The sequence below is a fragment of the Dendropsophus ebraccatus genome, chromosome 15, assembly GCF_027789765.1.
Source record: "Dendropsophus ebraccatus isolate aDenEbr1 chromosome 15, aDenEbr1.pat, whole genome shotgun sequence".
Classification (NCBI taxonomy): domain Eukaryota; kingdom Metazoa; phylum Chordata; class Amphibia; order Anura; family Hylidae; genus Dendropsophus; species Dendropsophus ebraccatus.
The window spans coordinates 35,095,421-35,123,233 of NC_091468.1; the positions used below are offsets into that span (position 1 = coordinate 35,095,421).

The 27,813-nt window shown below is 40.9% G+C and overlaps 1 protein-coding gene across 6 annotated transcripts in view; it reads right to left on the reverse strand.

The window, feature by feature from the left end:
• Positions 1-8,034: 8,034 nt before the first annotated feature.
• MAP4K3 (mitogen-activated protein kinase kinase kinase kinase 3) overlaps positions 8,035-27,813 on the reverse strand; it is a 185,063-nt gene continuing 165,284 nt past the window's right edge. For all 6 annotated transcript variants that reach the window (XM_069955269.1, XM_069955268.1, XM_069955270.1 and 3 more), the window contains 8 exons: positions 27,192-27,250; positions 17,584-17,687; positions 12,606-12,777; positions 12,451-12,519; positions 12,274-12,366; positions 11,463-11,533; positions 11,212-11,267; positions 8,035-10,277 (listed from right to left, as the gene is read on the reverse strand). In XM_069955269.1, the coding sequence (XP_069811370.1) occupies positions 10,190-10,277; positions 11,212-11,267; positions 11,463-11,533; positions 12,274-12,366; positions 12,451-12,519; positions 12,606-12,777; positions 17,584-17,687; positions 27,192-27,250 (712 nt within the window). In that variant the 3' untranslated portion in view covers positions 8,035-10,189. The remainder of the gene's footprint in view (positions 10,278-11,211; positions 11,268-11,462; positions 11,534-12,273; positions 12,367-12,450; positions 12,520-12,605; positions 12,778-17,583; positions 17,688-27,191; positions 27,251-27,813) is intronic.

The window sequence follows — 27,813 nt, forward strand, 5'->3', positions numbered from 1 at the left end:
AGGGCGAGGCTACCACTCCCAGTACACTGATCCATGCCCTGGTTAACCCCTTTTAATAAATATCATCAGAGAAGGCCAACTGTGGCGGATCATGCACTGGGGGCAGTAGTTGCACCCCTAAGTACACCACAACACCTAATTAGAGCAAGGATTAAACTCCTAGGGGGAGATTTATCAAAGGGTGTAAAATTTAGACTGGTACAAACTGGCCACAACAACCAATCACAGCTCAGCTTCCAGCTCTGGGGAAAGGAAAGCTGAGCTGTGATTGGTTGCTGTGGCCAGTTTGCACCAGTCTAAATTTTACACCCTTTGAAAAATCTCCCCCCTAATATCATGGAAACGGTGCTGGGGATCAAGGTAAAAAAACTAACCTTCATCCTCAGCACCCCGTGCGCTATAAGGACACATCAGCAGGTTAGATGCTTCCCCTTAGTTTCCCTTTGAAGAGGTATTCCAGTTCCTTACATTCATCCTTGGCATCATTTTCACAATATTAAAAATAATACAAAGTACTAGGGTTATGCCTGCAGCGGTGGTGCCCTGGTTGGTGGGTGACCCCACACCCACATACATCAACATGTGGAACTACCTGGGTGCTATTCCCATACTGGACTAAAGTGACAGGAACTCCCATACAACTGACTATGCCCATTATCGCACTGAGCCTGCCCACTAAGGACTACAGACTGGCTAACAGAACCTTGCCACTCATTTGCTGGCCTCATTCTATATGGTGAAGGGATATAGGGACATATATTTTTTAATGGACAACAGGATTTACAGAGTAGAATCTGAATGCATTGAGATAAAAAAAAACAAAAAAAAACAAGCATCATGCTGTATTATTTCCAGCACCTAATCTACTACAAATGTAATACTGAATACTATGCCTCCAGCTGCCAATGCTGATGGATTATCAGGTAGGTTTACATTTCACTCCAATTAGCACATTGTTTGGTAATAGACTGCCACCTAGTGGTTCTTTCCTCACACTGTATATGGAATTATGCAAGTTAAAAGTCTGTTTGGGGTTATCAGCCGCCTCTTCAGTTTTTCTAGATAACTGAGCATAAAGCATGAATAGGCCAACATTTTGTTTGGACACAAGCCCTACCCTTTTAACCCCTTGAGGACAGAGCCTAAAATGGCGCCAATTTTCACTTTTGCGTTTCCTTTTTTTCCCTCCTCGCCTTCTAAGAGCCATAACTCTTTTATTTTTCCATCTACAGGGCCATGTAAGGGCTTGTTTTTTTCAGGAACAGGTAGATATTGTAATGCTGCCTTTCAATCTACCATAAAACAAATGATGGAACCCCCAAAATATCATTTATGGGGTGAAACTGAGATTAAAAAAAATACAATTCCGCATATTTTGGGAGGATTCCATGTTTACGTAATGCACTTTACAGTAAAATTGACATGATAACATTATTCTATAGGTTAGTTTGAATACAGCGATGTGCATTTTATATAGCTTTTCTAATATTTTACAATTTTTATTCACAGTTAACAGTTTTGCAAATAGGTGTCCTTACAATTACCCTATTGTGACGTCATTTTTTTTTTAGCTTTTATTAGTATAACATTTGTGTAGATCGGACATATTGATTACGTTTAATAATTTCTTAACTTTTCATAAATTTTTTTTATCACTTTTTATATATATTTTTTTTAAACGATATTTTATTAGTGGCTTATGTAATATTTGAACATACATATTGAAAATTCATTACATATTCAAAAAGAAAGTCGCTTACAGGCAACAAAGGATTGTATGTTTACAATATCATACAGATACAATATCACTTTTTATATTAAGGCTGGGTTCACACTACGTATATTTCAGTCAGTATTGTGGTCCTCATATTGCAACCAAAACCAGGAGTGGATTGAAAACACAGAAAGGCTCTATTCACACAATGTTGAAATTGAGTGGATGGCCGCCATTTAATGGCAAATATTTGCTGTTATTTTAAAACAACGGCTGTTATATTGAAATAATGGCAGTTATTTACCGTTATATGGCGGCCATCCACTCAATTTCACCATTGTGTGAACAGATCCTTTCTGTGTTTTTAATCCACTCCTGGTTTTGGTTGTAATATGAGGACCACAATACTGACTGAAATACACATAGTGTGAACCCAGCCTTAAAATGTAATATAATATCCACAATCCTATCGTTTTTTTAATGCTTTTTGTTCCCGCCGTTCACCGTGCGGGAATATTATATTTTATTTTAATAGATCGGACAATTACGCATGCTACGGTACATTATATGTTAATTAATTTTATTATTTTTAGGTTTTATTTATAAAAATGGGAAGGGGGAGGAGGGATTTTGACTTTTATTGGGGGAGGGGCTGTGTCATGTTTTTTAAAACTTTTATTTCTTTTTTCACACTTTTTTTTTGTCCCCCCTGAGGGACTTTTACATACATACATTCGATTGCATGCACTGATCCCTGCTATGCCATAGCATAGCAGGGATCAGTTTTATCAGACCTGACTGCATGGAGGAAGTTAAGAGACCCCCCGGTAGCCAGGCCATGCGATCAGACACCCAGGGGGTCCTGATCAGTAAGTGACAGGAGCTGCTCCTGTCACTTACACTTAAATGTTTAAGAAGTTAATGACGGGCTTTGTAGTAATGGAAAAACCACCGCTCTAATGAAGTAAAAGGATAATCTTTATTTCCACATCTTAAAACTTGTTACAAAACAATAAAAACGCACGCCAATGACGGGCTGCCACTTAATTGTGGTGGCCTGCCATTAAGGGTGAGGGCCCCGCTGCTGATAGCAGGCGGTCCTCACCCGCTATCAAGTGAGCTCAGCTCCTGAACTTGCTTCATATCGCGTCCCCCCCGACAGTGCGTACATCTATGCCCGTTTGCGCCAAGGCCCAGGCTGTGGGAATTAAATGTACACCCTGTGTCGCCAAGGGGTTAAGGTTTTTAGCAAATTTGTTTTTCCATATAATAAGCCATATGAGGGCTTATTTTTTGCAGGACAAATAGACCTTTTTAATTACATCCTTCATTTGATCATAAAACGTACTGCAAACTAGAAATATATATAGAAAAATACTATATACTAGAATACTAGAAAAATATATTTCTGTACAAAAACCCTGCAGGTCCGTACATTTTAAAGGATTTTGCTCCTATATTGTTCACTTTGCAATAAAACTGATATGTTATCTTTATTCTATAGATCAGTACGATTGCAGCGATAGGCAGTTTATATACTTTTAAATTTTTTTTTACTAAGGCTACGTTCACATTAGCGTTTGACCATCCGGCACCATTCCGTCTACCTTTTCCGTTTTAGAGTAAGCAAAACGGAAACTGTCGGATCCGTCAAAATCCCCATAGACTCCCATGATATATTAGTGTGCTCCGTTTGCCCTAATTGTGCTCCGTTTGCATGCAATCCGTTCAAGATCCGTTTTTTTGAATGGAAGAAAAAATTGTGTTTGCAGTATTTTTCTTTCCGCTTAACAAAACGGATCACGAACGGAAAGTGCACTTCCGTTTTTTTTTTACATTGTAGTCAATGAGGACGGATCTAAAACGGAAGGTATTTCCGTTCACATCCGTTTTTTTTTTTTTTTTGAATAAATGTGTTTTTATTGAAAGTTTTCGTTTTTATAACAGAACAGACAATACACAGGCAGTAAAGAAGAGTTCGGTCAGGTAATTCGAAGTCAAGTCTCCATAAATAGCATTATAAACATAAATCCATATGCCAACAGTTATGAGAACCAAATATTGCAGAGACTTAACCGAGTGAGGCACAACAATACACATCCGTTTTTTTATCTGTTTTTTGCACTGAGCATGCGCAGAAGCAGCAAGAAACCAAAGAAGAAAAATAAACGGATAGAAAAACGGATGCTGACTGATGCAAACTGATGTACAAAAGTCAGTTTTTTGAAGCCAAAATACAAACGGACCATTAAAAAAGATGAACATTTTGCAATCAGTTTGCATCAGTCTGCTCATTAGTTTATGCTCATCCATTTAATTAATATAGACGGATCCGTTAGAAACAAAGAAAAACGCTAGTGTGGCCGAGCCCTAAGGCTAAAGCTTTGACTTCATTGAAATAAATATTTTTTAATTACTGGAGGCGGTGAGTGAACAAAAAAAAATAACATACAGTACACTAACCTCCCTGGCTCCCGCACTGCTGCCTGTACTCTGGCTTAGATATGTGGATGACGTGTGTATGATGAGGACTGGTACAAAAGGAACACTGGATGAGTTCATCTTGTTCCTCAACTCCTGTCATCCTCTTATTGAGTTTTCTCTAGACTGTGATAAGAATTTGGTACATTATTTGGACATTGAACTTTATAGGGACTGACATAACAAATTTGCTTCTACATTGTTTTCAAAACCTACAGATTAAAATAATATGCTCCTTAGGAGAAGTTGCCATGCCCCACAGACGTTTAAAGGGGTAGTGCACCAAAAAATTTTTTCTTTCAAATCAACTGCTGCCATGAAGTGCCAGAGATTTGTAATTTACTTCTATTAAAAAATCTCAAGCCTTCCAGTACTTATCAGCTGCTGTATGCCCAGCAGGAAGTGGTATTATTTCCAGTCTGGAGAGCAGGAGAGTTTTTCTATGGGGATTTACTCCTTCTCTGGACAGTTCCTGACATGGACAGAGGAGGCAACAGAGAGCACTGTGTCAGACAGGAAAGAAAACACCACTTCCTGCTGGACACACAGCAGCTGATAAGTACTGGAAGGCTTGAGATTTTTTAATAGAAGTAAATTACAAATCTCTGGCACTTCATGGCAGCAATTGATTTGAAAGATAAATTTTTTTGGTGCACTACCCCTTTAAGGGTATCCTGAAAGACCAGTTAGTCAGAGCCAAACATATTTGTAGTACAGAACAAGAGTATAAAAAGAATAAAGAAAAAAATCATTGCTAAGTTTGAGGAAAGAGGTTACAAGAGAGTGGAATTGGTGAAAACAGATGAAGATGTATGTAATTGAAAAAAAGGATGTCGTGAGTGGACAAATAAAACCTAAAGACAAACCTCCATTATTTGTATCTCCTTACGATAACCATGCTAAACGAATACAGAAAACCATCACAAAACATTGGAATTTGCTAAGATTAGAACCAAAATTTAGACGTCTGTTTAAAAACACTCCACGTTTTGTGTATAAACGAGGCAAAACTTTGGCTAATCATTTAACCCCCCAAAAAAACAAACAGCAGGCAAACTTTTTTGATTGCAAAAAGGGCCACTTTTCCTTATTATAAGTGCCAGCATTGTAACACTATTATTCCTATTACAAGGACCGATAATTGGCAGAATCGAGCTGATTTGGTTGATTAACGCTCAGTGTAAAAGAGATAACGATCAGCTGATGACAATGACGTTGTGTAGGTTTGGACCTAAAATCGTTGGGTGCCGGCCACGTATTGTTACATTTAATAGTGATGCGTGGCTGACGATTACCCAAACACCTGATACCTTACCTCTCCCCGCTCCCGGTCTTCTCTCCTGTGCTCCGCAGCAACCTGGTCCTGGCAGCAGCAGCATCTGAGCCGCCAGGATCGGAAAGTTGCGGAGCACAAGAGAGAAGACCAGGAGGGGGGGAAAAGTAAGGTATCAGGTGTTTGGGCAAGGGCTGCATGGATATTGCTGACTATGTCCATGCAGCCCTTACTGCCCGGTTATCAGGCTGTCTAATAGGTCCAGTAAACGAGTGCCAATCTAGCAAATCAGCGCTCATTCACTAAAATGTAGTCAGCCCGCGTAATAGGATCCTGAACCACCCCTGTAATGATTTCCCCATAGAGATCAAATGATAATGCTCTTGTTGTTCCAAGCAAGTTGTATATGTATTAAAGTGTCCATGTGGTCTTGCCTACGTAGGGCAAACATCGAGAAGATTAGGTTGGGGGAACAGAAGTCGGCCATTAGAAAATGTTTACAAAATAAAGACACATTACCTGATTGTAAGTTTGGAGAAACAGGAATGTCTAGACACTTTGCCGATCAGAAACATCAGGTGAGTGATCGGAGATGAATGATCTTTGATGATGTTGAAGAGGAAAATGAAGTTCAGATTAAGGCCATGATTAATACTGAACTTACACTGTGCTGCCCTCTATGGAATCCAGGCCGTAGTGTATACACATAGGGGGAGATTTAAGAAAGGGTGTAAACTGCCGCAGCATCCAATCACAGCTCTTCTTTTATTTTACCAGAGCTGAAAGCTGAGCTGTGATTGGCTGCTGTGGGCAGTTTACACCATAGTATACACTCCGGCCAGGATCCCTGGGAGCGCCACAAAAAACTGACGTCAGTTTTCTGCGGACGCTATTCAATGAATAGCGGCCGCAGAAAACCCGTCAGTGCACACAATGGAGTGTGCGGCTCCGGCCGCACGCTCCATTGAGTGCTGCGGCCAATTCAAATGCGGGCGTGCACGGATGAGCCTGCATCCGAATTCAACTGCAGTGAAGATCATCTGGCCGGTACTGCAGTACCGGCCAGGATGATCTTCCCTGAAACTGCCCGTTCTGTGACCCGGTAGGGTCACGGAACGGCCGGTGTCATACAACGTGTGAACATGGCCTAAGACGAGATTGTTACAGAAGGAGGCCTTTTGGATCCAGCGTCGTGGAGAAAGTGGAGTCATCCACGAAATGTCGCAGACATCGGCGTCTGCTCCTGTAACGATGTTCACCTTCCATGAGATGACGATTGCTTGGATGTGAGCTAAAAGCACTTTAGTCCTCTCATACAGCATCTGGACTTTATTGAGCACGCTTTTTGGGTGAATATACCTTACGCATTTGTATCATTTCCAAAACTGGATAACATGTGAAGCATATTTCTAGTGTGTGTTTTCTCATTGGACGTATATATATGTTACTACTGCACAGGGCATGTGCAGTAGGAAAGCATATATACGTATTGTGGATGTGAAGGGGTTAACGAGTGAAAATGTAGAAAAAACTTTTTTTAGACCACCCAAATTTGTACAAAACTTTAGTACTTTATGGGGGTGGTCTCAGCATGGCTCACAATCTTATTCCTAGCCACAGCATGAGTCCTGACCTTGTTACTAGTCCTCAGCATGACTCATACTATCATTCCTGGTCTCCACTATTGCTACCATCTCATTTTTGGTCCACAACATGGCTTTGCATCTCATGCATGGCTTACCATCTTTTTCCTTGTCTGAAGCATAGCTCCCCATCTTAATCTGTGTCCCCAGCATGACTTCCCAACTCAATTCTGGTACCCTGACTGGATTTTCATCTGTTTTGGATTCCAACATGGCTCCCCATCTCATTTCAGCTTTCCAGTATGGCTCCCCAACTTGTTTTTGGTCTCAGCATGGTTCCCCATCTCATTTCTAATCCCCTGCATGGCTCCACAGCTCATTTCGATTTCCCAGCATGGCGCCTCATCTTATTCTTGGTCCCCAGTCCTCCCCTAGGGTTCTGTCACTTATTTCTAGTTTCCCCCTCCCAGTATGGCTCTATTATTCTTAGTCCTCTCAGCCTCTGGCTGGCCCGTCCCTTCTATTAAATATCAGCGAAGCAGACCGGCTGTATCGGTACAATGGGGGCAGCAGCCCTGCCCCCAGTGCACCAATAGTCCTAATTAGCATAAACATAAAAAATAATCTTGCCTTCATCCTCAGCACCCCCTGTGCTATAAGGACATATCAGCAGCTTAAGCACTTCTAACCGTCTCATAATTTCCCTTTAATATGTGGCTTGGTCTGCAAATAACGTAATAAAGTTGTATAGCTACCCGGTCGTGTGCGGGCATTTCCTGTACATATGGCACGTCAGCAAAATACGTAAGAAGAGGACCACTAATGAAACTGGGTGGTGGGGAAACATATTAAACAAAAAAGTTGCCAGACAACGCCTTTAAGAGCATTGCTAATAAAAAAAAAATGCAGTAATAATATAGGCCCAAAACCTTATATACTTAGCATTACACCCGAATTATTATGCAAAGAATATACCAACTACAAATTGTTAAAAAATGCTTGTTTATTTTACAGTATATACAATCATCAATTTATTCAAAAGCATTGCCTTATCAAGAATGTACACCCTAGGCCGCCTACGGTTCTCTCTTATTTCATTAGTGTTTTGCGCATGAAAATAAGCAGGGAAGGAGTAAAATACAAAACTGTGCATTGTGGTAAAATGTTACAGTGGCAAGTGATCAGTCACTGCTCTCTGCTCCTGTAATGTGAAGAAATTCATTTCATCAATAATGTCACCAAAAGACAGCAGGAAGATCACGTGTCCCGATCCATCAAACTAAATTGGCTCTGGATGAGCAGTGGCGTATGATAAAATGATGCTGCATATATTATAGGTCATTATTATTAAGGTGCATTAACAGAATGGTGGAATGAAAGGCCGGGGCCGTCCATTAAATAAAACTTTCCTAAATAATTTCAGAGCCGCCACTGCTCGGTAATGGCAGAAATGCTAACAAAACTCAACTCAATTGCACAGCTGCTTAATGCACAGTCTCCTTTAGTCTATTTGCATGAGGTAGTAACTAAATTATTTTGGCCACAAGTTCACAAGCATCCTAAAGGATGAAAATAAGGCAGAACAAAAAAAAACAAAACGTAAAATCTAAATCTTTACTTAGAAAGTGGAATGTTAGAGGTGCTCAGTCTGGCTGAAATGTCGCGTATTTATCCAACTTCATAGCAGACACATCTGGCTTTGCGTAGGACTCTGTATATATTAAAAAATATGGCTGATTCTATAGATGTAAGCAGCATATTCACCTGAATACATATCTACGTATGGGGAGTGACGTGGGACTGCAGGGTGTCAATCGCAATATTGTTTATAATTTGTAGGAGCACAAATGGGAAACAAAATTTTAAAATAAGCCCCGCAAGATGTGTGAATAGAAAAACATATTGTAAAGCAGATTCTGTAGGCAGTAAAAAAAAAAAAAAAAATACACCACCACTACCTAGCCGGACGTCCTGCTGTACAAGATGCTAGATTTTCCCTTTCAAATTTTAAATAACTATACAAAAAATGTACTTGTAATAAATATATTATTACTTTTTCAATTTTCCGATCCTTCCCCTTTAATCATTAAGAAAAAGTTTTTGTTAATCTGCTTTTGCACATGTCCACGTGGATAAAAAAAAATAAAAAATAACAAAAAAAAATCCTTTATATCCAGGTAAACAGAATTGCCAATTTACAATATAAAAATAAAATAGAAAAAAAAAATGCAAGCAAACAAGATAATAATGGCAAAAGCCGACGCATTTCACAGCAGTCACAGGGTAACTCTGTGGTGCAATGTGTCACATGACAATACTTTGTGCAAATTTGAACACCAGTGTACTTGCATTAAAGTTAAGGATACCATAAAATGTTTACATCCTCTCTATAGATTACAGTATCAGTATTTTTTTTTTTTTTGAACTTACAAAAATTTATATTGGCGTTACTAAATTACACAGAATAAAAAATACAATAGTGTTAATAAACTCTTGTGTCTTTTTTTTTTTTTTTTTAAGGTCCACTCTAGCTAAGACTAGTGGCAGGGTGAACAGTAGGAAGAGATCTCAGGACATAGGGCTCGGACCAACTTTACATCTGTACAATTAAGACACTTGTACATCATAAAAGTTTCACTATCTACAGCAGGGTTCCAGGTAGGGCGTCAGCAACACAAAGTTACAGCCACTGTAGTATGATAGAGACTTAATACTACCTGTGTGTGCACGGATTACACAACTGTGAATGCAGCTCTTGTGTGGGAAGAAATGTGTCCATACCACATAGAAGCGACATTTTCCTCATCACGGACTCATGCCACAATAAATTATTTCTATATATAATATGTATATAAACTGATCATGTGCTGCTGCTGCTTTTGTTCTGAAGTTTCTCCGCAGGAACATAAATCCCTGCTCTGTAACTCTTTCCTTACAATTCAAGCATCTACAACCACATCATTTCCACTCCACTTTATCGAGAGCAATGTGGCACAGACAGGTCCCTTTGCCTTGACTGCTGTATGGACACTGTGGGTTTGCCTTGCAATACACTCCCCAATTGTCTTCCAATCGTCTTTCTGTAGACCCTTAAGTAATAGTGCTCTCTTAGCGACGAGTTCTTTTTGCCATTGGTTTTCAGTAGCTGTTCTCATGTCCTGCAAGAATGTACAGATTGCTGTTGGCTGTGGGGTTGTCTGTCGGCCTGCTTTCCAAAACAACGACCCTGAAAGAAACAGAATAAACAGGGTCAGTGACTGCCTTGTTTATGAAGTACAGGAAAATGGTTGTTTTGGGTATCCAGCCATTTCTATAAGAAAATGGAAGGGTCACTCAATTTAGATAGACAAGAAATATGTGCCAAACGGATTAAGAAATAAACTTAGTGTTGAGTGGACTTGCTGAACTTTTCGGCAATGTTCTCCTAACTGAAAGCTTGGCGTCTGATTCCTGATGGCTGGAGAAGTTGGACGAATAATAAACTATACATTCATTTTAATAAAGTTATATTACAAAGTCATAAAACTTTATTAAAGCAATGTATTAGCAAACATTTTTTTCCTCTGGAGTACCCCTTTAAGCTCTATAACAATTTTTTGCTTTTAAGTGGCAAAACAGTGAAAAAAGGTGAAAAGGTTGATTTACTGCACTATTAAGGAACATAGATGACATTTCCTGTATTATAGCTGCTCTGTTTATCCAAAGAAACAGATAGATGGAGCTTAAAGGGGGCCCAATGCCTCATATTATAGACTGATGAAAAAATGAAAAACAAGTACCATACTGCAAATGCAGCAGGACTGTACGAACCACCTGATGATATCACAGACCATAAAAACTTATAAGATTCAGAAGCAGAAACCCCCATATGAAGAATCTGCCAATTCATTAAATTCCAGATACAGCTAGTAAAATGCATGTAAATAACCTCAGTTATTGTTTAAAAAAAAAATTACTATTATTGTGAATTACGTTCATCTGACACATAAATTATTTATGTAAGGTCTTATTTTACCAGTCCTTTATGGTGTGTGGTGCGTGTGATGAGTTAACAATACAATAAGTGATACTGTTTTTTTCTGTATCGCTAGGATGTGAGCCAAATGAATAATTTCCTTAGGTAGGCGCACGTAACTTCAGGCTGACAGCTACACAATTACCTGTCAGATCCTAGTAGCCGGAATATCCGAGTGTTATCTGAGATTTCCTGTGTTATCTGGAAGGAGAAGGACATCATATACATTTATTACGTACACAAAAATGATTGACTTTGCTATCAGTATGAAATAGCTGGCTATTGCATGTTATTAGCTTATAATAAAATCAGATCAGAGAGAAGACATTACTGATCATTATAGGGCCAGATCCACACACACGGTAACAAATTCACAAGAGTACATAAGATATTTACCTCATTGGATCTGAAGCTTCTCCCTTGCATACCGTGCTTCCAAAAAGCAAGGACACTGTCTTGTAGGCAAACTGGGACAAAAGACATTGTTGCAATTATTAAAATGTTAAAAATAAACAAAAATAAAGTCTTCTTGTTAAATGTAACAAACAGTACACTTAGTCCTAAGGTATGTGTACCTAATATAGTGCGTACACTTCCCGGTATTTAGTACTGGCAGCCTCTGATCATGACTACAGAGGAGCAGGGAAGGAACACAGACCCCCATGGACAAAGCTGCCAACAAAAGTGGTGCCATTGTAATGCACTTGAAAATGTCAGACTACAACATGTACTAAAGTCCTCTTCAATGAATAAATATCACTGTTCTTCGCTGTACACAGCGGGAAACGTGTAACAGAACTGTCAATCATACAAATCAGAGAAAGTCACTTTTCTTGAAAAGGTTGTTTTAACAGAATAAGGAACGGGCTCTGAACAGACTATATGACGAGATTATACCAAGTATAGCTGTCACTGACTTATATCAGTTCTTAGCAAGTGGATAAAATATTCAGCATGTAATAAGAACCACTAAGGCTGAGTTCACACTGTTTTTTTCACACGTAGTCAACCTCATTTTTGTGTCCGTAAAAAAGTAAAAAATAAAAATAAACTGATCCGTTTTTATTATAATGGAATTGAATAGAAAACCGGATCAAAACAGATGCACACACATGCATCTGTTTTTTGCAAAAAATGTGTGAACCCTGCCTAACGTGTGAGCACAACTATATCACAGTGAGAAGAAGAAAAGAGAAAGCTATCTTACCTATAGACTCAATCTGAAAGTCAAACGTTAGCTCTGAAGATAACTTGCGGCTAGATTTTAACCTTCCTTGAAGATTCACTATTTTTATACAACCTAAAAAGGAAAAAAAAACTTGAGTTTCATATGGCTGCAGACACAAGCAATAACCGTCAGCCACGAGCAGTTGTATAGACTTACGATCCAGGCACACTAGGATGGTATCCCGTTCTAACTGGGTCACATGGACAACATCTGACTGAGGGGTGTCTGTAAGACATGGGGTGGAATAGCAATTAATTTACAGCTACACAGAGATCATACATTGTGAAGCTCTGTAATGATTTACTTCCTACCTGTTTCTGTAAACCATGAAGAGGTGGAGTTGGGATTCACCGTCTCAAACTTTACAACTTGGTTAAAATCTGTGCCTTTACTGACGCTGACACACACTAAGGGGTACTCCTGCTCAGGCACAACCAACATCTCTAACATCATGAGTGGGCATGGCAATGGGAAATCTATGTGCTTGGGAGAAGAAAGGAAAAAAAAAAAGGTCATTTAATGCAAGTATAAACAGACAGTATAATAGCTGAAGAACGGTGTCTACAAATCTAATAGGAGTCCAACATTTCTTTATAGCAAATACACAAAACAATGTTTAAAGGGGTTATCTAGCATTTCAAAAACATGGCCACTTCCTTCCCGAGACAGCACCATTTTTACTCCAGTTCAGGCGTGGTTTGCAATTAAGCTCCATTCACTTCAATAGAACGGAATTGCAAAACTTGCAGACAAACTGGAGACAATAGTGGTGCTGTCTCTGGAAGAAAGTGACCATGTTTATCTAAGGGTACTATTAGACGGGCCGATGGAGGCCAGATAATAAATGTAAACGAGCGCCAATCTGCTAGTTCGGCGGTTGTTTACTGGGCCTATTAGACGGGCCGATAATCTTTTAACATGGGCTGCAGGGACATCGTTACCAATGTCCCTGCAGCCCTTGTTTAAACTTTATACATTACCTGTCCAGGCTGTAGGGCTCCTCTTATTCTGTGCTTCTCCCCGGGTCCACGCGCTCCAGCTTCAGAGCGGCCTGTCTCCGCAGACAGGCCGCTTAGCCAATCTCTGGCCACGGCGGTCCCGGCCAGTGATTGGCTGAGCGGCCTGTCAGCTGAGACAGGCCGCTCTGAAGCTGGAATGCGCGGGACCCAGGGAGAAGCACAGAACAAGAGGAGCTATGCAGCCTGGATAGGTAATGTATTCTTCTTCGGCCGCGCACAGCTATTACACGTAGTGATGCGCGATCGGCGCCTGACAATTATAGGTCAGAACCTATATCAACGATCAGCCGATGACAACGATCATCGGCTGATTGTTGTCTTTATTACGCGGAACGATAATCGGCCGAATAGGGACGATTCTTGTTCCGTGTAATAGTACCTAAGGCTGAAGAAACAAGGATCAAAACTGATTTTTTTTTATAATGGAAGTCAATGGAAAAACGGATCAAAACGAATGCACACAAATGCATTTTTACATCCATTTTTATCCGTTTTTTTTTTTTTGCAAAAAACGGATAAAAAAAACGAATTGCATAAACGTAGTGTGAATCCAGCCTTACGCTAGATAACCCTTTTAATAGCTAAACATTACGGCTTGATATAGAGTATCATTTATCATGAGTTAAGCCCATGACATGACATGATTTCAGGCCTACGGAGATTTTCTTCATGATTTTTTTCATTCAAGATCATGAAGAAAATCTCAGTAGGCCTGAAATCTTGTCATGTCATGGGATTAAAGAGTAACTGTCATGTTTTTTTTTATTGCATAAGTCAGTAGTATAAGCGATTTTAAGAAACTCTGTAATAGGTTTCATTAGCCAAAAAAGCCTTCTTCCATACTCAAGAAGCAATTTCCCAGCCTCCCCCCCTGACTTCTTATCTGTGCATTATTAGGCAAACACGTCTTCATTACAGAGAAGCCAGTGACGGGCTCTGCTCTCTCCATTGTAAGCCTTGAAGGGGGGAGGGGCTGAGTGAGATGAGGGAGCAGGAAGAGGTGACATGAAGGTCAGCTGTTTGTAGACTCTCTGGGCACCTAAAATGCTAAATTCAGGTGTCAGAAAGGTCAGTGCTTATCTATGAACTTACTGAGAGAAGATTGCAGGGTGTTGTGCTTTGCAGAAATCCTCCGTGCTCAGTCACTCCTAACAGCCCCTCCCCTCTCCATAGCCACATAATGGAGACAGAAATCCTGCTTCATTTGATGTGAGGGGGGGGGGGGAGGCTGGGAGATTGCTTTTTCAGTCCAGAAGGAAACTCTTTTAGTACATAAAACCTATTACAGAGTTTCTTAAAATCACTTGAACTGTTGATATTTAATGTTTTCAGAAAAATGACCCTGAAATGACAGTTACGCTTTAACTCCTGATAAATGATACTCTATATCAAGCCGGTTCTTGAAGAGTGGTGACAGACACAGCTGTTTTCTTTTCTACCATTGTTTTTCAATTATATTTAGATCGGAATAATGTTTGCTGGCCAGGTCACGGAGGTGAGGCCTTTCCTGAAGAAAACTTTTAAAAGCAAAATTTCTATGTCCACGTAGGCACTGACTGTTCAGGTAATGATTTGGGGTTCTTTACAGAGTATGCAAATTTAATATAAATGAGTTAGGAAATGAAAAAAGTTTTCTGCAAGCATCATCTTTATACGGTTCTACAAAATGACAGCAGAAAAAAGTTTCGCCAGTACTGAGGATCATATCCATGACTGAATATCACTTTCATCCAATCCTCCACACTCCATGGTGACTTCTCTTTATCCCACTGTAACCTTGACCTCTGACTTCTAGACATTAGGACATCTTGCTGTGAGTTTTCCATTGTGAATCCTTGACATCGCCCTCAGTCTGCCAACATGTTTTTCTTTATAACTGTCCAATTTGGTTTATAATAGCTCCATATCCCAGTCACAGCTGACTTAGAACAACCAACATGTTCTACCACACTCCATGTTGGATTTCCTTATTGTAGTTGTCTTGTAATCTCTTCCATTCTTTTAACGGACAACTCTCTAGTTGGGTCCATGTTTTTTTGTTTTTTTTTTACAATTAGCCAAGTCCCACAGCATTTTTTTTTTTTAATTACAGGCTATTTTTGTGTATACTTTTTTTCATGAAACAATAGAATAATCAATAGACAATCATACATAGGGAACTGAACATTCATGTTACATCTGTACACCTCAGTAATGAAGATACTTTGCCATAAGATAAAGCAGGAAGAACTGCAGACTAATTTGCATTTTAGATGGTTTATGCAAATAACAGGGCAATTACGTTTTTTTTTCCTCTACATTGAGAGATTCCATATTTTTCCTTTATGTTACGTGTAACACCATATGCCATTCATTAACTATTATTTGTTTGATGTATGTTTCAAGAAGGCAAAACACTATGGAAAACAAGAGTTTAATTTTTGCTAGAGGTTTTACTACATAAAGAAATAGAGATTTATTCTTTTGTTAAGTTGGCTATAGTTATTGTCAGATTAAGGCCAGTTCTGGTGTATTCTGCTTGTCATCTAATGTCTGGGCTACCAGTAGCCATAATGTCTATGTCCACCTTATTTTCGGGGAAACACAGTAAATGTGTATACTGACACGGCTGACAATCTGTAAAATTAAATTACAATATATGGAATTAGCTTTTTATAAAACCCTATTCATCTGCAGTAGAAAAAAAATCTGAGGACAAGTTGTGGACGTTCACGTTTCCGATCTGCTGCAATAAAATATAAGCTGTAGATTGCAGGTCCTTTTTACACAGTAACATGGCCTCAGGGTCCTGTTCTTTTAACTGCTTGTACTAGGTGTCAAATTATAATGGGCACAATTATCAAACACCTTTTGTGAGCCGACTCTACTGGCAAAGAAAGACATTGGGTCAAATAGGGAGAGATCGTCTACACGTAATCAGTGTTTTCTGTGCATACTGCCTGAGCCTACATGTTCTATAATGCCCTTAGGATCTAATTCTTGCTAAATACAGTGGGCGGGGAGGCATACCATCTTACACTGATTAAAATCTGTAAGCTACCTTGTATTTAAGGTGAAGAAATATTTTCTTTTATATATATAATATATATCTTTACTATTGTGAATGATATGTATACCACGACTAACAACTGTGCACATCGGAGGGACACACATCTAGCATGGCAGTATATAAACTACAGTCCGTCCAGTACTGCCACTCTGGTCTGCCCTGCTGCCTCGGTCCACTCACCCTGGGGTATGTAGATACCATCAGAGTATGTACATAGAGGCGGCATGGTGGACTGGCATGCCATGACTGGACTAAGTATAGGTTATTTTTTATTTTACAATCCCAGCATGCTCTAATTTTTTTATTCAGCTAATCAGAGAACCCCTTTAAATATTGTGGACTTTTAATAGACTTTTCGAATATACCTCCAACTTTCTTATTTTTTAGATTGACGTAAGAAACGCCAGTTATAATAAATGTAGGCCAATGTATTTAAACAGCATAGGCTGTCAACATCTATCACCCACGGACACATAAAATTCCTCAGTCCACTGACTTGTCACAAACATCCAGTTATTTATAAAGCAACAGTGACAGAGCCGTGAATTTCTGCATTTTCCAAAACAGGCAATAAAACTGTAGAAGCTTTAGAACGTAATAACATAGGAAACATCCCCCACCCGTTATGTATATAGCATTGTGATTCTTTATTATTAAAAGTTTCAGAAATAAGTTGTACAAAGACAATGCAACAATCACATCAAGGGCAAGAAAAAAATGCTATTATGTAACTATTCTATTTGACTATTTATAACAATTATTTATAGATGTCATCACATAAGTCATTTCATACTGAAAGTCCTCAAATGATAATAGCCATATTAAAATAATTTGGAATGTTTCTCATCTTCTGCTTCCATGTGCCCCCATTGATGTTGATACTAATCTGTCCTGTGGGTGGTGATCAGTGGAGAGAATCAGCCACCTTCCCCCCCTCTGGTAGAAAACAATATAGTCCCTTCTTACCTTAAAATTAAGCTGTATAATGCTAACAAATTAAGAAGTCATGTTTTCCCTAGGATCACTGCACTCCCTGGCTATAGGGAAAGTGACTGAGCATGTATGTTCACCAGCTTTACTCATTAGGTGGACATGCATATTGCTATACACTCTGAACACAAGGTGGCGACATGATACATGAATAAATATTGTATCTAATCATTAGATGTTAGAAATAGAAATGTTTTAGGAGAACACCTTTCATACTCGGAGTCCACATACCTTAATCAGCATGAACTTCTGCATTTGTTCCACCCACTCTAAGAGGATAATGCTAGATTGGAGGGCTCCACACAGATACTTATGGCTTGTATATGGATTCCTCACTGGAAAAATAAAAAAACACCATATCAACTTAATACCTGCGACTGTCATTACTAATATTTTCTGTACTACAATAATCAATATATGGCCTCACCTACATAAACACCTAAACATTTAATTCTATAATCATACGAATAAATATCCCGACTAAATTTTGGATCACGGTTTAAAAAGATAATTCAGGATCAGAAGAAGCAGCCGGACCATTGGTTATGGGAGGCATTGATAATCACCAGTGACAGTAATGGCTGGTGTACAGTCATTGGGTCAGTTCAAACCAAAGGTGATGCATGGGGTAGATAAAATATCTGATTATTCAAAGTGCAACCTTTAAAATGCACGACTGGTAGGACTTAGTGCTAGTAGATGCCTCTGTCATCAGTATTACCCCTACCCAAAATAAAAAAAGAGACTTTTTTAGACAAACAGATGCTCATTGGATTATTTTCCCTGTATGAAGCCGGTGTGTTCAGCAGACTCAACCTTGTGCTGCGTCTTATTTTTCTCACCGTCACAAGAAGAGCTAATGAAAACCATAATCAAAAGAACTATGTCATCTGTAACCTCTGGAGCTATAAGGGTCACCAAGAGTTACTAACAAGCCTTTCCAAACTGGAAAAAGAGCCTCCCCTTTCTCACAGCACAGGACATGGTGACAACTAATGAGTATGGCTGAAGAGACAAGCCACCCTTCTCTAGACAGCAAGTAGCGGAAGGTCAAGGCGATGGCGGGTCTACAGACACAGAATATCACACTCATTCCTCTCCATTATATGGTCACTTTACTGCAGAAGTTGAAGGGAAACTGTCAACAAGACAACTCTCCCTTAAAGGGGTTATCCGAACACATACTACTTCTTTAATGTTTTCCTAAGAGTACACAAATAAACACCCCTTACCAAAAACTGGGGTGAATCACGCTATAAGGTGTATACCTCCTGGCATATTGAGTGTGCACTGTCCTAAAGTAGGAAACTGAACATACGAGTGTAAATTTATACAAAAATGTGTGCAATTTTTCTGGCTTTATTATAAATACATTGATCAGTTCCCTTTTTTATTTTATTTACTTTGTACTGATCCTGGGTTAAAGCTTTAAGTGTCACTGTTGTTTAATTTATTTTTTTTTGTAGAAATCAATAGTACAGGCGATTTTAAGAAACTTTGTAATTGGGTTTATTAGCCGAAAAATGCATTTTTTTTATCATGAAAAAGCAGTTTGAAGCTCTCCCTCAGGCTCGGATTGGTAATCTGGCGGACCAGGCAAATGCCCGCTGGGCCGCCAAGATTACCAGTCCGTGAGCCGCCGGTCCCGCTGCATACTTGCACTGGCGAGCGGCGGCACTGTACAGTGGTCAAGAACAGCGCGGCCGGCCGCCGTGCTATGCACTCTGCCGCTCTGACCTGTAAATATGCTGCCTATATCAACCCTGGCAGAATAGCTGAGTTGATAGCGCGCCGGTGCAAGTATGCAGAGGGAACAGCGGCCCTCTGCAGTGGTCTAAAATATCGTGGCCGGCCGCCGCGCTATCAACTCAGCTATTCTGCCAGGGTTGATATAGGCAGCATATTCCCCCCCCCCCCAAATCCCCGCGCGCGCATACTCGCGCACTCACCCGCGGCCCCCGGCTCTTCTCCACAGCTTACAGAGTTTAGGGGCTGCTCTGCCCCTTTAAAATCCCCCTGGTGTAGCAGACGTGCCGAACGCAGGCACGTCTGCTACTACCTGCCTCTGACGGCTGACGTCACTACCTGGACGCGCCGCAGAGGATCCAGGAGACTGAGGAGAAGACACTGCTGCGCGCTGTCCCTGGCTGAACACTGCTGCGATGTGATCAGTGAGTATGCGTCTTTTTTTTCTTTAAATCAGGGACAGCACAATAGGGGGTGCATATTCATAGTGGTGCTGAATCTTTATGTGGATGTTTCAAGGGGGGCGACTATTCTTTATGGGGATGTTACAGGGGGGGACCTTTATATGGGGATGTTACAGGGGGGGACCTTTATATGGGGATGTTACAGGGGGGGGACCTTTATATGGGGATGTTACAGGGGGGGACCTTTATATGGGGATGTTACAGGGGGGGGACCTTTATATGGGGATGTTACAGGGGGGGACCTTTATATGGGGATGTTACAGGGGGGGACCTTTATATGGGGATGTTACGGGGGGGGACCTTTATATGGGGATGTTACAGGGGGGGACCTTTATATGGGGATGTTACAGGGGGGGACCTTTATATGGGGATGTTACAGGGGGGGACCTTTATATGAAGATGTTACGGGGGGGGGGACCTTTATATGGGGATATTACAGGGGGGACCTTTATATGGGGATATTACAGGGGGGACCTTTATATGAGGATATTACAGGGGGGGCCTTTATATGCTTTATAATATGGGGATGTTACAGGGGGGGCCTGTATATGGGGATGTTACAGGGGGGGATCTTTATATGGGGATGTTACAGGGGGGGGGGACCTTTAGATGGGGATATTACAGGGGGGACCTTAATATGGGGATATTACAGGGGGGGACCTTTATATGGGGATATTACAGGGGGGGACCTTTATATGGGGATATTACAGGGGGGGGACCTTTATATGGGGACATTACAGGGGGGGACCTTTATATGGGGATATTACAGGGGGGACCTTTATATGGGGATATTACAGGGGGGACGACCTGTATATGGGGATGTTACGGGGGGGGACCTTTATATGGGGATGTTACGGGGGGGGGGGGACTTTATATGGGGTTATTACGGGGGGGGGGGACTTTATATGGGGTTATTACGGGGGGGGGGGGGGGGCGGGGGGGGGAACAGTATATATGGGGATGTTTCAAAGAGGATGCATATTCTATATGGGGATGTTACCAGGGTGTGTATGTGTGTGTACTATTCTACATAGGGATGTTACAAAGCGGGTGACCTTTATATGGGGATGTTACAAAAGTGTGTGTGTGTGTGTGGGGGGGGGGGGGCTATTCTATATGGGAATGTCACAGAGGGGGGACCTTTATATGGGGATTTGCATATTTTATATGAGAATGTTACCAAGGGGAGGGGGACTATTCTACACAGGGATTTTACAAAGAGGGAGACTTTTATATGGGGATGTTACAAAGGGGGGGGACTATTCTATATGGGGATTTTACAAAGGGGGGACCTTTATATGGGAATTTTACAAAGGAGGGGGGGACCTTTATATGGGAATGTTGTAAAGGAGGGGCCTATTCTTTATGGGCATGTTACAAAGGGGTAAATACTATATGGATGCACAAACTGGGCCTAACTGCTTATATGGGGGCACAGAGGGAGCAAGGTTACTGTGTGAAGTGCACATAGATGTGGATGATGCTTGTCAAGGAGCATAAAAATGTTTGTCCAGTAGACGCTGCAGAAAGGAGTCGTGGCCGGAGAAGTCTTCATGATAGCCGAGCAAGAAAAAGCGACCAACTTCAGCAAAACATCAATTCATGCAGAAAAGAAGAGAAGACGCCTCCTGTGAGTCACTGGATGTAATTTCACTATAATCCCTTCATTTATAATCATCATTTTCATTACCAGCTGAAGTGTCACAGCGACAGCCACAGCACCGCCATGTATGTCAGTTAGTCAGAGCACGAAGGGGCGGGGCAGGAGGTGCAGCGGTGGGCTCCGCCTTTGGGACACTTCAGCTAGCAATGAAAAGGAGGATTATAAAAATTTACACTGGACTAAAGGTCCTGTCACTTATACTGTATCGTACGTACATATCTAACCCATTGTGAATTTGGTGCTGCTGAAATACATAAATATGCAACATCAAATCTGCAGCAGATTATGTGTTATCTTTATCTTTATGCATTGATGGCGGGGTTCACATATTTAAGGAAATAGTAAGGAACATGGCAAATTGAAGCTGAATTCGCTACAGCACGTATAGTACACTGCTATCTATAATATATCGGGGAGGATATGGTACTGTATGTGGGCTGCTGGGGTTTGAGTGCCAGGGCTGATTTTAATTCCCAGTCCGGCCCTGCTCTCCCCCCTGTCTTCATGGTTCTCTAATGGATAGGGGAGGGGTGAAGAAAGATGAGGCACCAAAACAGGACAAAAAAAAGAGTTAATTTACAGCTGCATCACCGGGCTATCTCCCCTGAAGTCAGCACTGACCTCTCTGACCTCTGAATATGGCTTTTACACAGGTCCCACTGTGTAATCCTTTGTTCTCTGCTCTCTGCTGTCAACTAATCTACCTCCTCCCCCTCCCCTCTCCATAGAACAGACAGGGCCCGACTGATGTAAAAGAGTCGAGATTTCCTGATAATAAGCAGTGAATGAGAGAGAGGAGGGAGGGGTGGGGGACCAGGGGAAAGTCTTTTTGAATGCAGATAATGGCATATCTGCCTAATAAACCCAATTAAAAAGTTTCTTAAAATCACCTGGACTATTGATTTCTGCAAAAACAAAAAAGACAGTGACACTTTAAATACATATATTTTCACCTAGGATCAATTTACAATCCTTGTCTTTCCTCTTTGGTCGACATATCCAGAGTTGAGTGGCACGAGAATTTTTTTCAATGTTTGTAACCTTACACCACTTATCTTGGTATATGTTTAACCAACAGGATAAGCCAGGAAGGACACATCTGTTTATACATTTATACAAATAGCCTGGAACACAAGGATCCTAAATAACCAAGTAAAACTTTTTCTCTTGGAATTACTGGAAGAAATACATTCATTATACAAGATAGCTTGGCTTATTAGATCCCTTATCCTTGATAAGGAGGTGTCACTACCAGCAGGCATCTCTAGTTTTTCCTGGAAGAAGATACTAATGAGGTTATTGTTGCTATATTATCAGGTCAATAAGTGCACTGCACCGTACGTCTTCAGATCTATACTAAAGCATGACCTATTGTTTACCACTGTTGAACTTGTTGATCTGGAGTTACTTGTACAGTCGCTTAACACAATAAAAGCATTTTCTGGTGAAACAAGCGGCTGTAACATAGAATAAGAGCGGTGTATTCTGGATGTGTCCAGTATCATCATGTAACTGAAGAAGCCTGAATTTAGGGATTTGCTAGACTATGGATTGTGTTACCATTTGGCCCAGACGTCTGTTTGCACACCTGAGCTGATAAGCTGGAATTCGGAGACTTGTTTGAACAGGTGGACTACCTCCACAATTAGGATACACATTCCCTGAACATTCACATGGCATTTGCAGAGTAATGTTATTTCCTGGTTATAGTTTGCAAAACTGAAATGAAATTAATTTAAAAGAGAAGTGTGGCGACTGAGTTGATCCGAACCCAATCGTTTGGCATTTGATTAGCGGTGGCTGCTGAAGTTGGATAAAGCCCTAAGGCTATGTGGAAATAATGGATATAGTCCTTGGCTGTATCCATGTTTTCCAGACAACCTTAGAGCTTTATCCAAGTTCAGCAGCCCCCGCTAATCAAATGCCGAACGTTCGGGTTCGGATCGACTGAAACCTGAACCCGGTTCGCTCATCTCTACTAAAAACCTGAAGCCTGCAGGAGGAGGGGGGAAATTGATTGCAAGTAAATTGATTGCAAGTAGGCACTTACCTCTCCTAGTGTCCGCAGTGAGCGGTGGTGCCCGCGCCGTGTGGCCCCCGCCGGAAGTCATTTTTCATCGCCATCAAAATGCCTCTCCCGGCTGCTGAACTGGCCGTTCAGCAGCTGGGAGTTGCATTTTGAGGACAATGAAAATCCCGTTGCTCACCATGGGCACGGGGTAAGTTAAGTACCTACTTGCAATCAATCCCCCCCTTTTAGCAATTACCAGACTTCTCCTTCTAATGTGGTGAACTATTTCCTAACAATTTCTATATATCTCACTTTTAGGGAATGACGTTTGGTTAGGCCCCAAGCATACAACCATGTGCAATTTGGGCAATAAAGAATCTATGTGCCACATGGTCACATATCAGTTCCATATTACCTCCTAAATGCACTGGATTGGGGATATAGCATCTGATTTTCTGTATTTAGTATATACCACAGTATAAAAACTCAGATGTGTGCAAGTGCTAAACCAATGTGCAAAACATGAATACTATAAGCTGCTGTTATAACGCTTGAAAGTGAACTGTCTATATCTGATTATAGGTATGTTTCATTATTGCCTCTATACAATAACAAATTAATCCAATTGGCAACAATACAATATTACTTAGAACAGGAAGGATCACTGCTATTTCTAAAGATAGTCATAGTGACAATGTGCCAAATACCTCAGCAAGTATAAATATAGCCTTTTATGAAGGGGATATTGACCCTGCTGCTGAATAACAAATGATTTTTGTAGAACTATAAATATGTCATGTTATTAAACTCAAATCTGGAGTGAGTACTCCACACAGCATATGGGAAGTAACACAGACCCACCATACGATCAGCACAGCATACAGCCATTAAGTCAAGCTTCTATTTGTCAGGCCCTTTGTAGTGCACAGATGGCCCACATGGGCGCTGTGTCAGCTTCCTTTTACATACAGCAAACTGAGCATTTACTGACTCTTGGCTAAATGTGAGCAAGGGTCTGGTAGAAGCGTGCCATGTGAACCCCTCAAACAGCTCGGTTTGAGGACGAAGCAACCGATTTTACAAAAGTAGCCTCTCCGTAATAAATGGAGCAAAGAATTACAAAGATGTACAGTATAACATTTCATTTGACCTGGAAGAACTGAATAAAACCTTGCTGTAAACTAAACCTATTAAAAAAAAAACAAAAAAAAAAAACCTTTAGTAATGTATTACCTAATTCACTAATGTAAAGTCACAGGAAAAGATATAGCCATGAGAAAAGAAAGTACATGCTTTTTGGGTTCTATGGTATTATGAATCAGCACACAATAAAAAAAAAAACGTCGGGGAACATTTATGAAAGCTACGCCCTTGGCGTATGCAAGCGAGAGGGTGCAGATTTGCCCCTTTTCCCTGGCGTACACCTGCTGTATCCCCTGCTCATTCAATAGGTGGGTTGGCGTGGGAAAGTTGTGTGGCCTCCCCCCGCACCTGATTTACAGCTGCTCGCAGATTACCTGCTCCACGCTGCAGGGGCTACCAGCATTTGGATGCCCCGCTCATCCAATCAGTGCGCTGCGGCAGGGCAGAGCACTGATTGCCTGACTGGGATGTCCAGCCGGGAACCCCGAAGCAAGCCGGAGTGTGGAGCAGGTAATGTATGTTTCGGCCAGTGGGGGTTAAGGGGGGCTGTCACTTACATACTTGTCAGGATCCTGCAAGTATGTATTCTCATAGAAACGAACAGGCAAGGGATTTGCAGCGGATTTAGCTGCAAATTAGCAGTGATAAATTCCGCTGTGAATCCGATACGTGTGTTTGTACCCTTAGGCAGGAATTAACATATAGGCATATACCCCTCCCCTTTCTTATTTGTATGGTCATTTCAGAACAGGCCATAACCCTGCAGATTAACCGCCCAGTCACAGATATCATCCAGCCATGTCTTGCTTATCCCCACTATATCATATTCCTCTACTGAGAAAGAGAGAGACAAGGGGCGCTTCCTCGTGTGATAAAAGATGACCAGGAAAATGGTAGCAGGGTCTTACAGGGATCCACTCACCTGGATAGGTTGTGCAAAATTTAGGCACAACTCTATATGCAGCATAAAGGGGTGTACTCCGCAGCTGTACTGGGGGACGTCACCACCGACGGTGGGAGAAGCAAATGCAGATGTGTAATCAGCCGATTACAGGACCAAGAGTCGAATCCACACCAGGTATAATAAGCGCAGGAGTATTCAGATTTGCACACAGCGGTGCAACCAGGGATCATCCAGAGGTAGATGGCATAGTAAACATATACTCTTTATTGCAACGCGTTTCGGATCTATATTGTCTAACATGGGCCTTTATCAAGCATCATGCTTGATAAAGGCCCATGTTAGACAATATAGGGCTGAAATGAGTTGCAATAAAGAGTATATGTTTACTATGCCATCTACCTCTGGATGATCCCTGGTTGCACCGCTGTGTGCAAATCTGAATACTCCTGCGCTTATTATACCTGGTGTGGATTCGACTCTTGGTCCTGTAATCGGCTGATTACACATCTGCATATTCCTCTACTGCCATTATCAGTTCTAATTCCTCAGCTTCATTAGTGAGGCTTCTAGCATTTGTATAGATACATTTAATATGTTTATCCATTTATCTTTTAATCCTCCTCTTATCACTAGTGACTGTTCTATCCCTTTCCACTGCTTCACTCCCATTTTCATCTTCTATACTGTAGTTGTCCTCCCCTCCAGTGCCCAGTTTAAACAATCTTAGCCATCTTCTCCCCCAGCACAGCTGCACTCTCCCCATTGATATGCAGCCCACCCCTACTGTAGAGCCTATTATGGACAAAGAAGTTGGTCCAGTTGTCCATGAACCAAAACCTCTCTAACCTACATCAGATCTTGAGCCACCTATTTACCACCCTACTATCCCGCTGTTTTTCTGGTGTGGCTGGTGGTACATGTAATATTTTGGAAAATATCACCTAGGAGGTCCTTATCTTAAGCTTCCTGCCTAAGTCCCTGAAATAATTTTAAGGACATGCTACCTCCAACTTTACCACTGGTGCCAATGTGCACCATGATGTAAAATAGTGTCCTTTAATATGATGTCCATACATAAAACCCCAGAATTCAAAGAGGGTGTACTTTCTTTTACTTGTGACAACGTTTTAGTTGGTATTAAAATATTTTACAATTGAAAATATACAACAACAGCCTTAAAATTTAAAAACACACAATCTTAAAGGGGTTTTCTAGGGAAATATAAAACTATGCATCCTGCCTCTCCATGCAATAAAACTATAAAAAAAGCCATATCTGCTGCCTCACTACTTCCTCTGTCACATCCCGATCCCGGCTGTCTTTCTGTTCTGCTGGCTTCAGATGCTATTGCACTTCCCTGTTCACAGGATGTCAATGGTTGCCAGCAGAACAGGAACACAGGTGGGGCCAGAAGATGACACAGCTGAAGCAGCAGGGGATGCGGCAATAATAGACTTATGTATTGCGTTACTGCATGAGGAGGCAGGATGCACGGTTTTATATTACCCTAAAAAACACCTTTTAGGAAATCTAGAATTGTTGGCTTATCACCATGATGATATCTGCTCCATATATTTGTGTCTAGGGTGCTAAGATAGTGTGCTGATAAGTGAAAGGTGCAATTGGATGGTAATAATATGATGATAACAGGGTTAGCCAGCATTTAAAGATCTTCAGACACATGCTACAATCCCACTCATTTCAGTGTCAGCACCACCAACACTGCCGAGATTTACACTATAAGCAGAATGGCCAAACCCCCACAAATAACCTTTGATCATATACTTTGATATGGAAACGTGAATCTGTGCTTTAGTATAATACTACATCATATTACTTGCTAATGGATAAAAAAAGAACGCACACATCCTCCCTCATGCGTAAAGGTTCTAAGAAGGTAACACTTACCAACGCAGCACTTTTGACACCATTTTGTATCGGGTATTTTTGCAGAAACGGCAAACTTTCTGTAGAACGCAGTAAAAACAGGAATCAATAGACAATAACCATGTAGCGGATAGTAAGTGTTGTTGCACAGTATATAAATTCTAATAACTACATTGTATTTTAACTGGAAATCAATGCTCCCAGGGACACCATAATAATTCCCTTTGTGGTGCAGAACACGGTCATTTGACAAGCTCCTTTCAGAACAACAAGCCATAAAACAATACTTGTGTGAATTTGATTCCCAGATGCTGGGAATCAAATGCTGGGCGCTCAGATTCGGAGAATTAATGCTGCGTTTACACTAAACGATTATCGTGCAAATTTGTACGATAACGATCGAATCTGAACGATAATCGTAAGTGTAAACGCAGCGAACGATAAAACGACGAGCGAGAAATTGTTCATTTTGATCTTACAACGTGTTCTAAAATCGTTGATCGCAAAAAATTCGCCGATCGTTCCGTGTAAACAGTCGTTCACAGATTTTTCCTATGTGGGAGATATATCGTTCCGTCTAAACGCTGATCGTTATAAAAAAAAAATTGTTCCTTCGAAATTGTTAATCGTACGATCGGGCGAA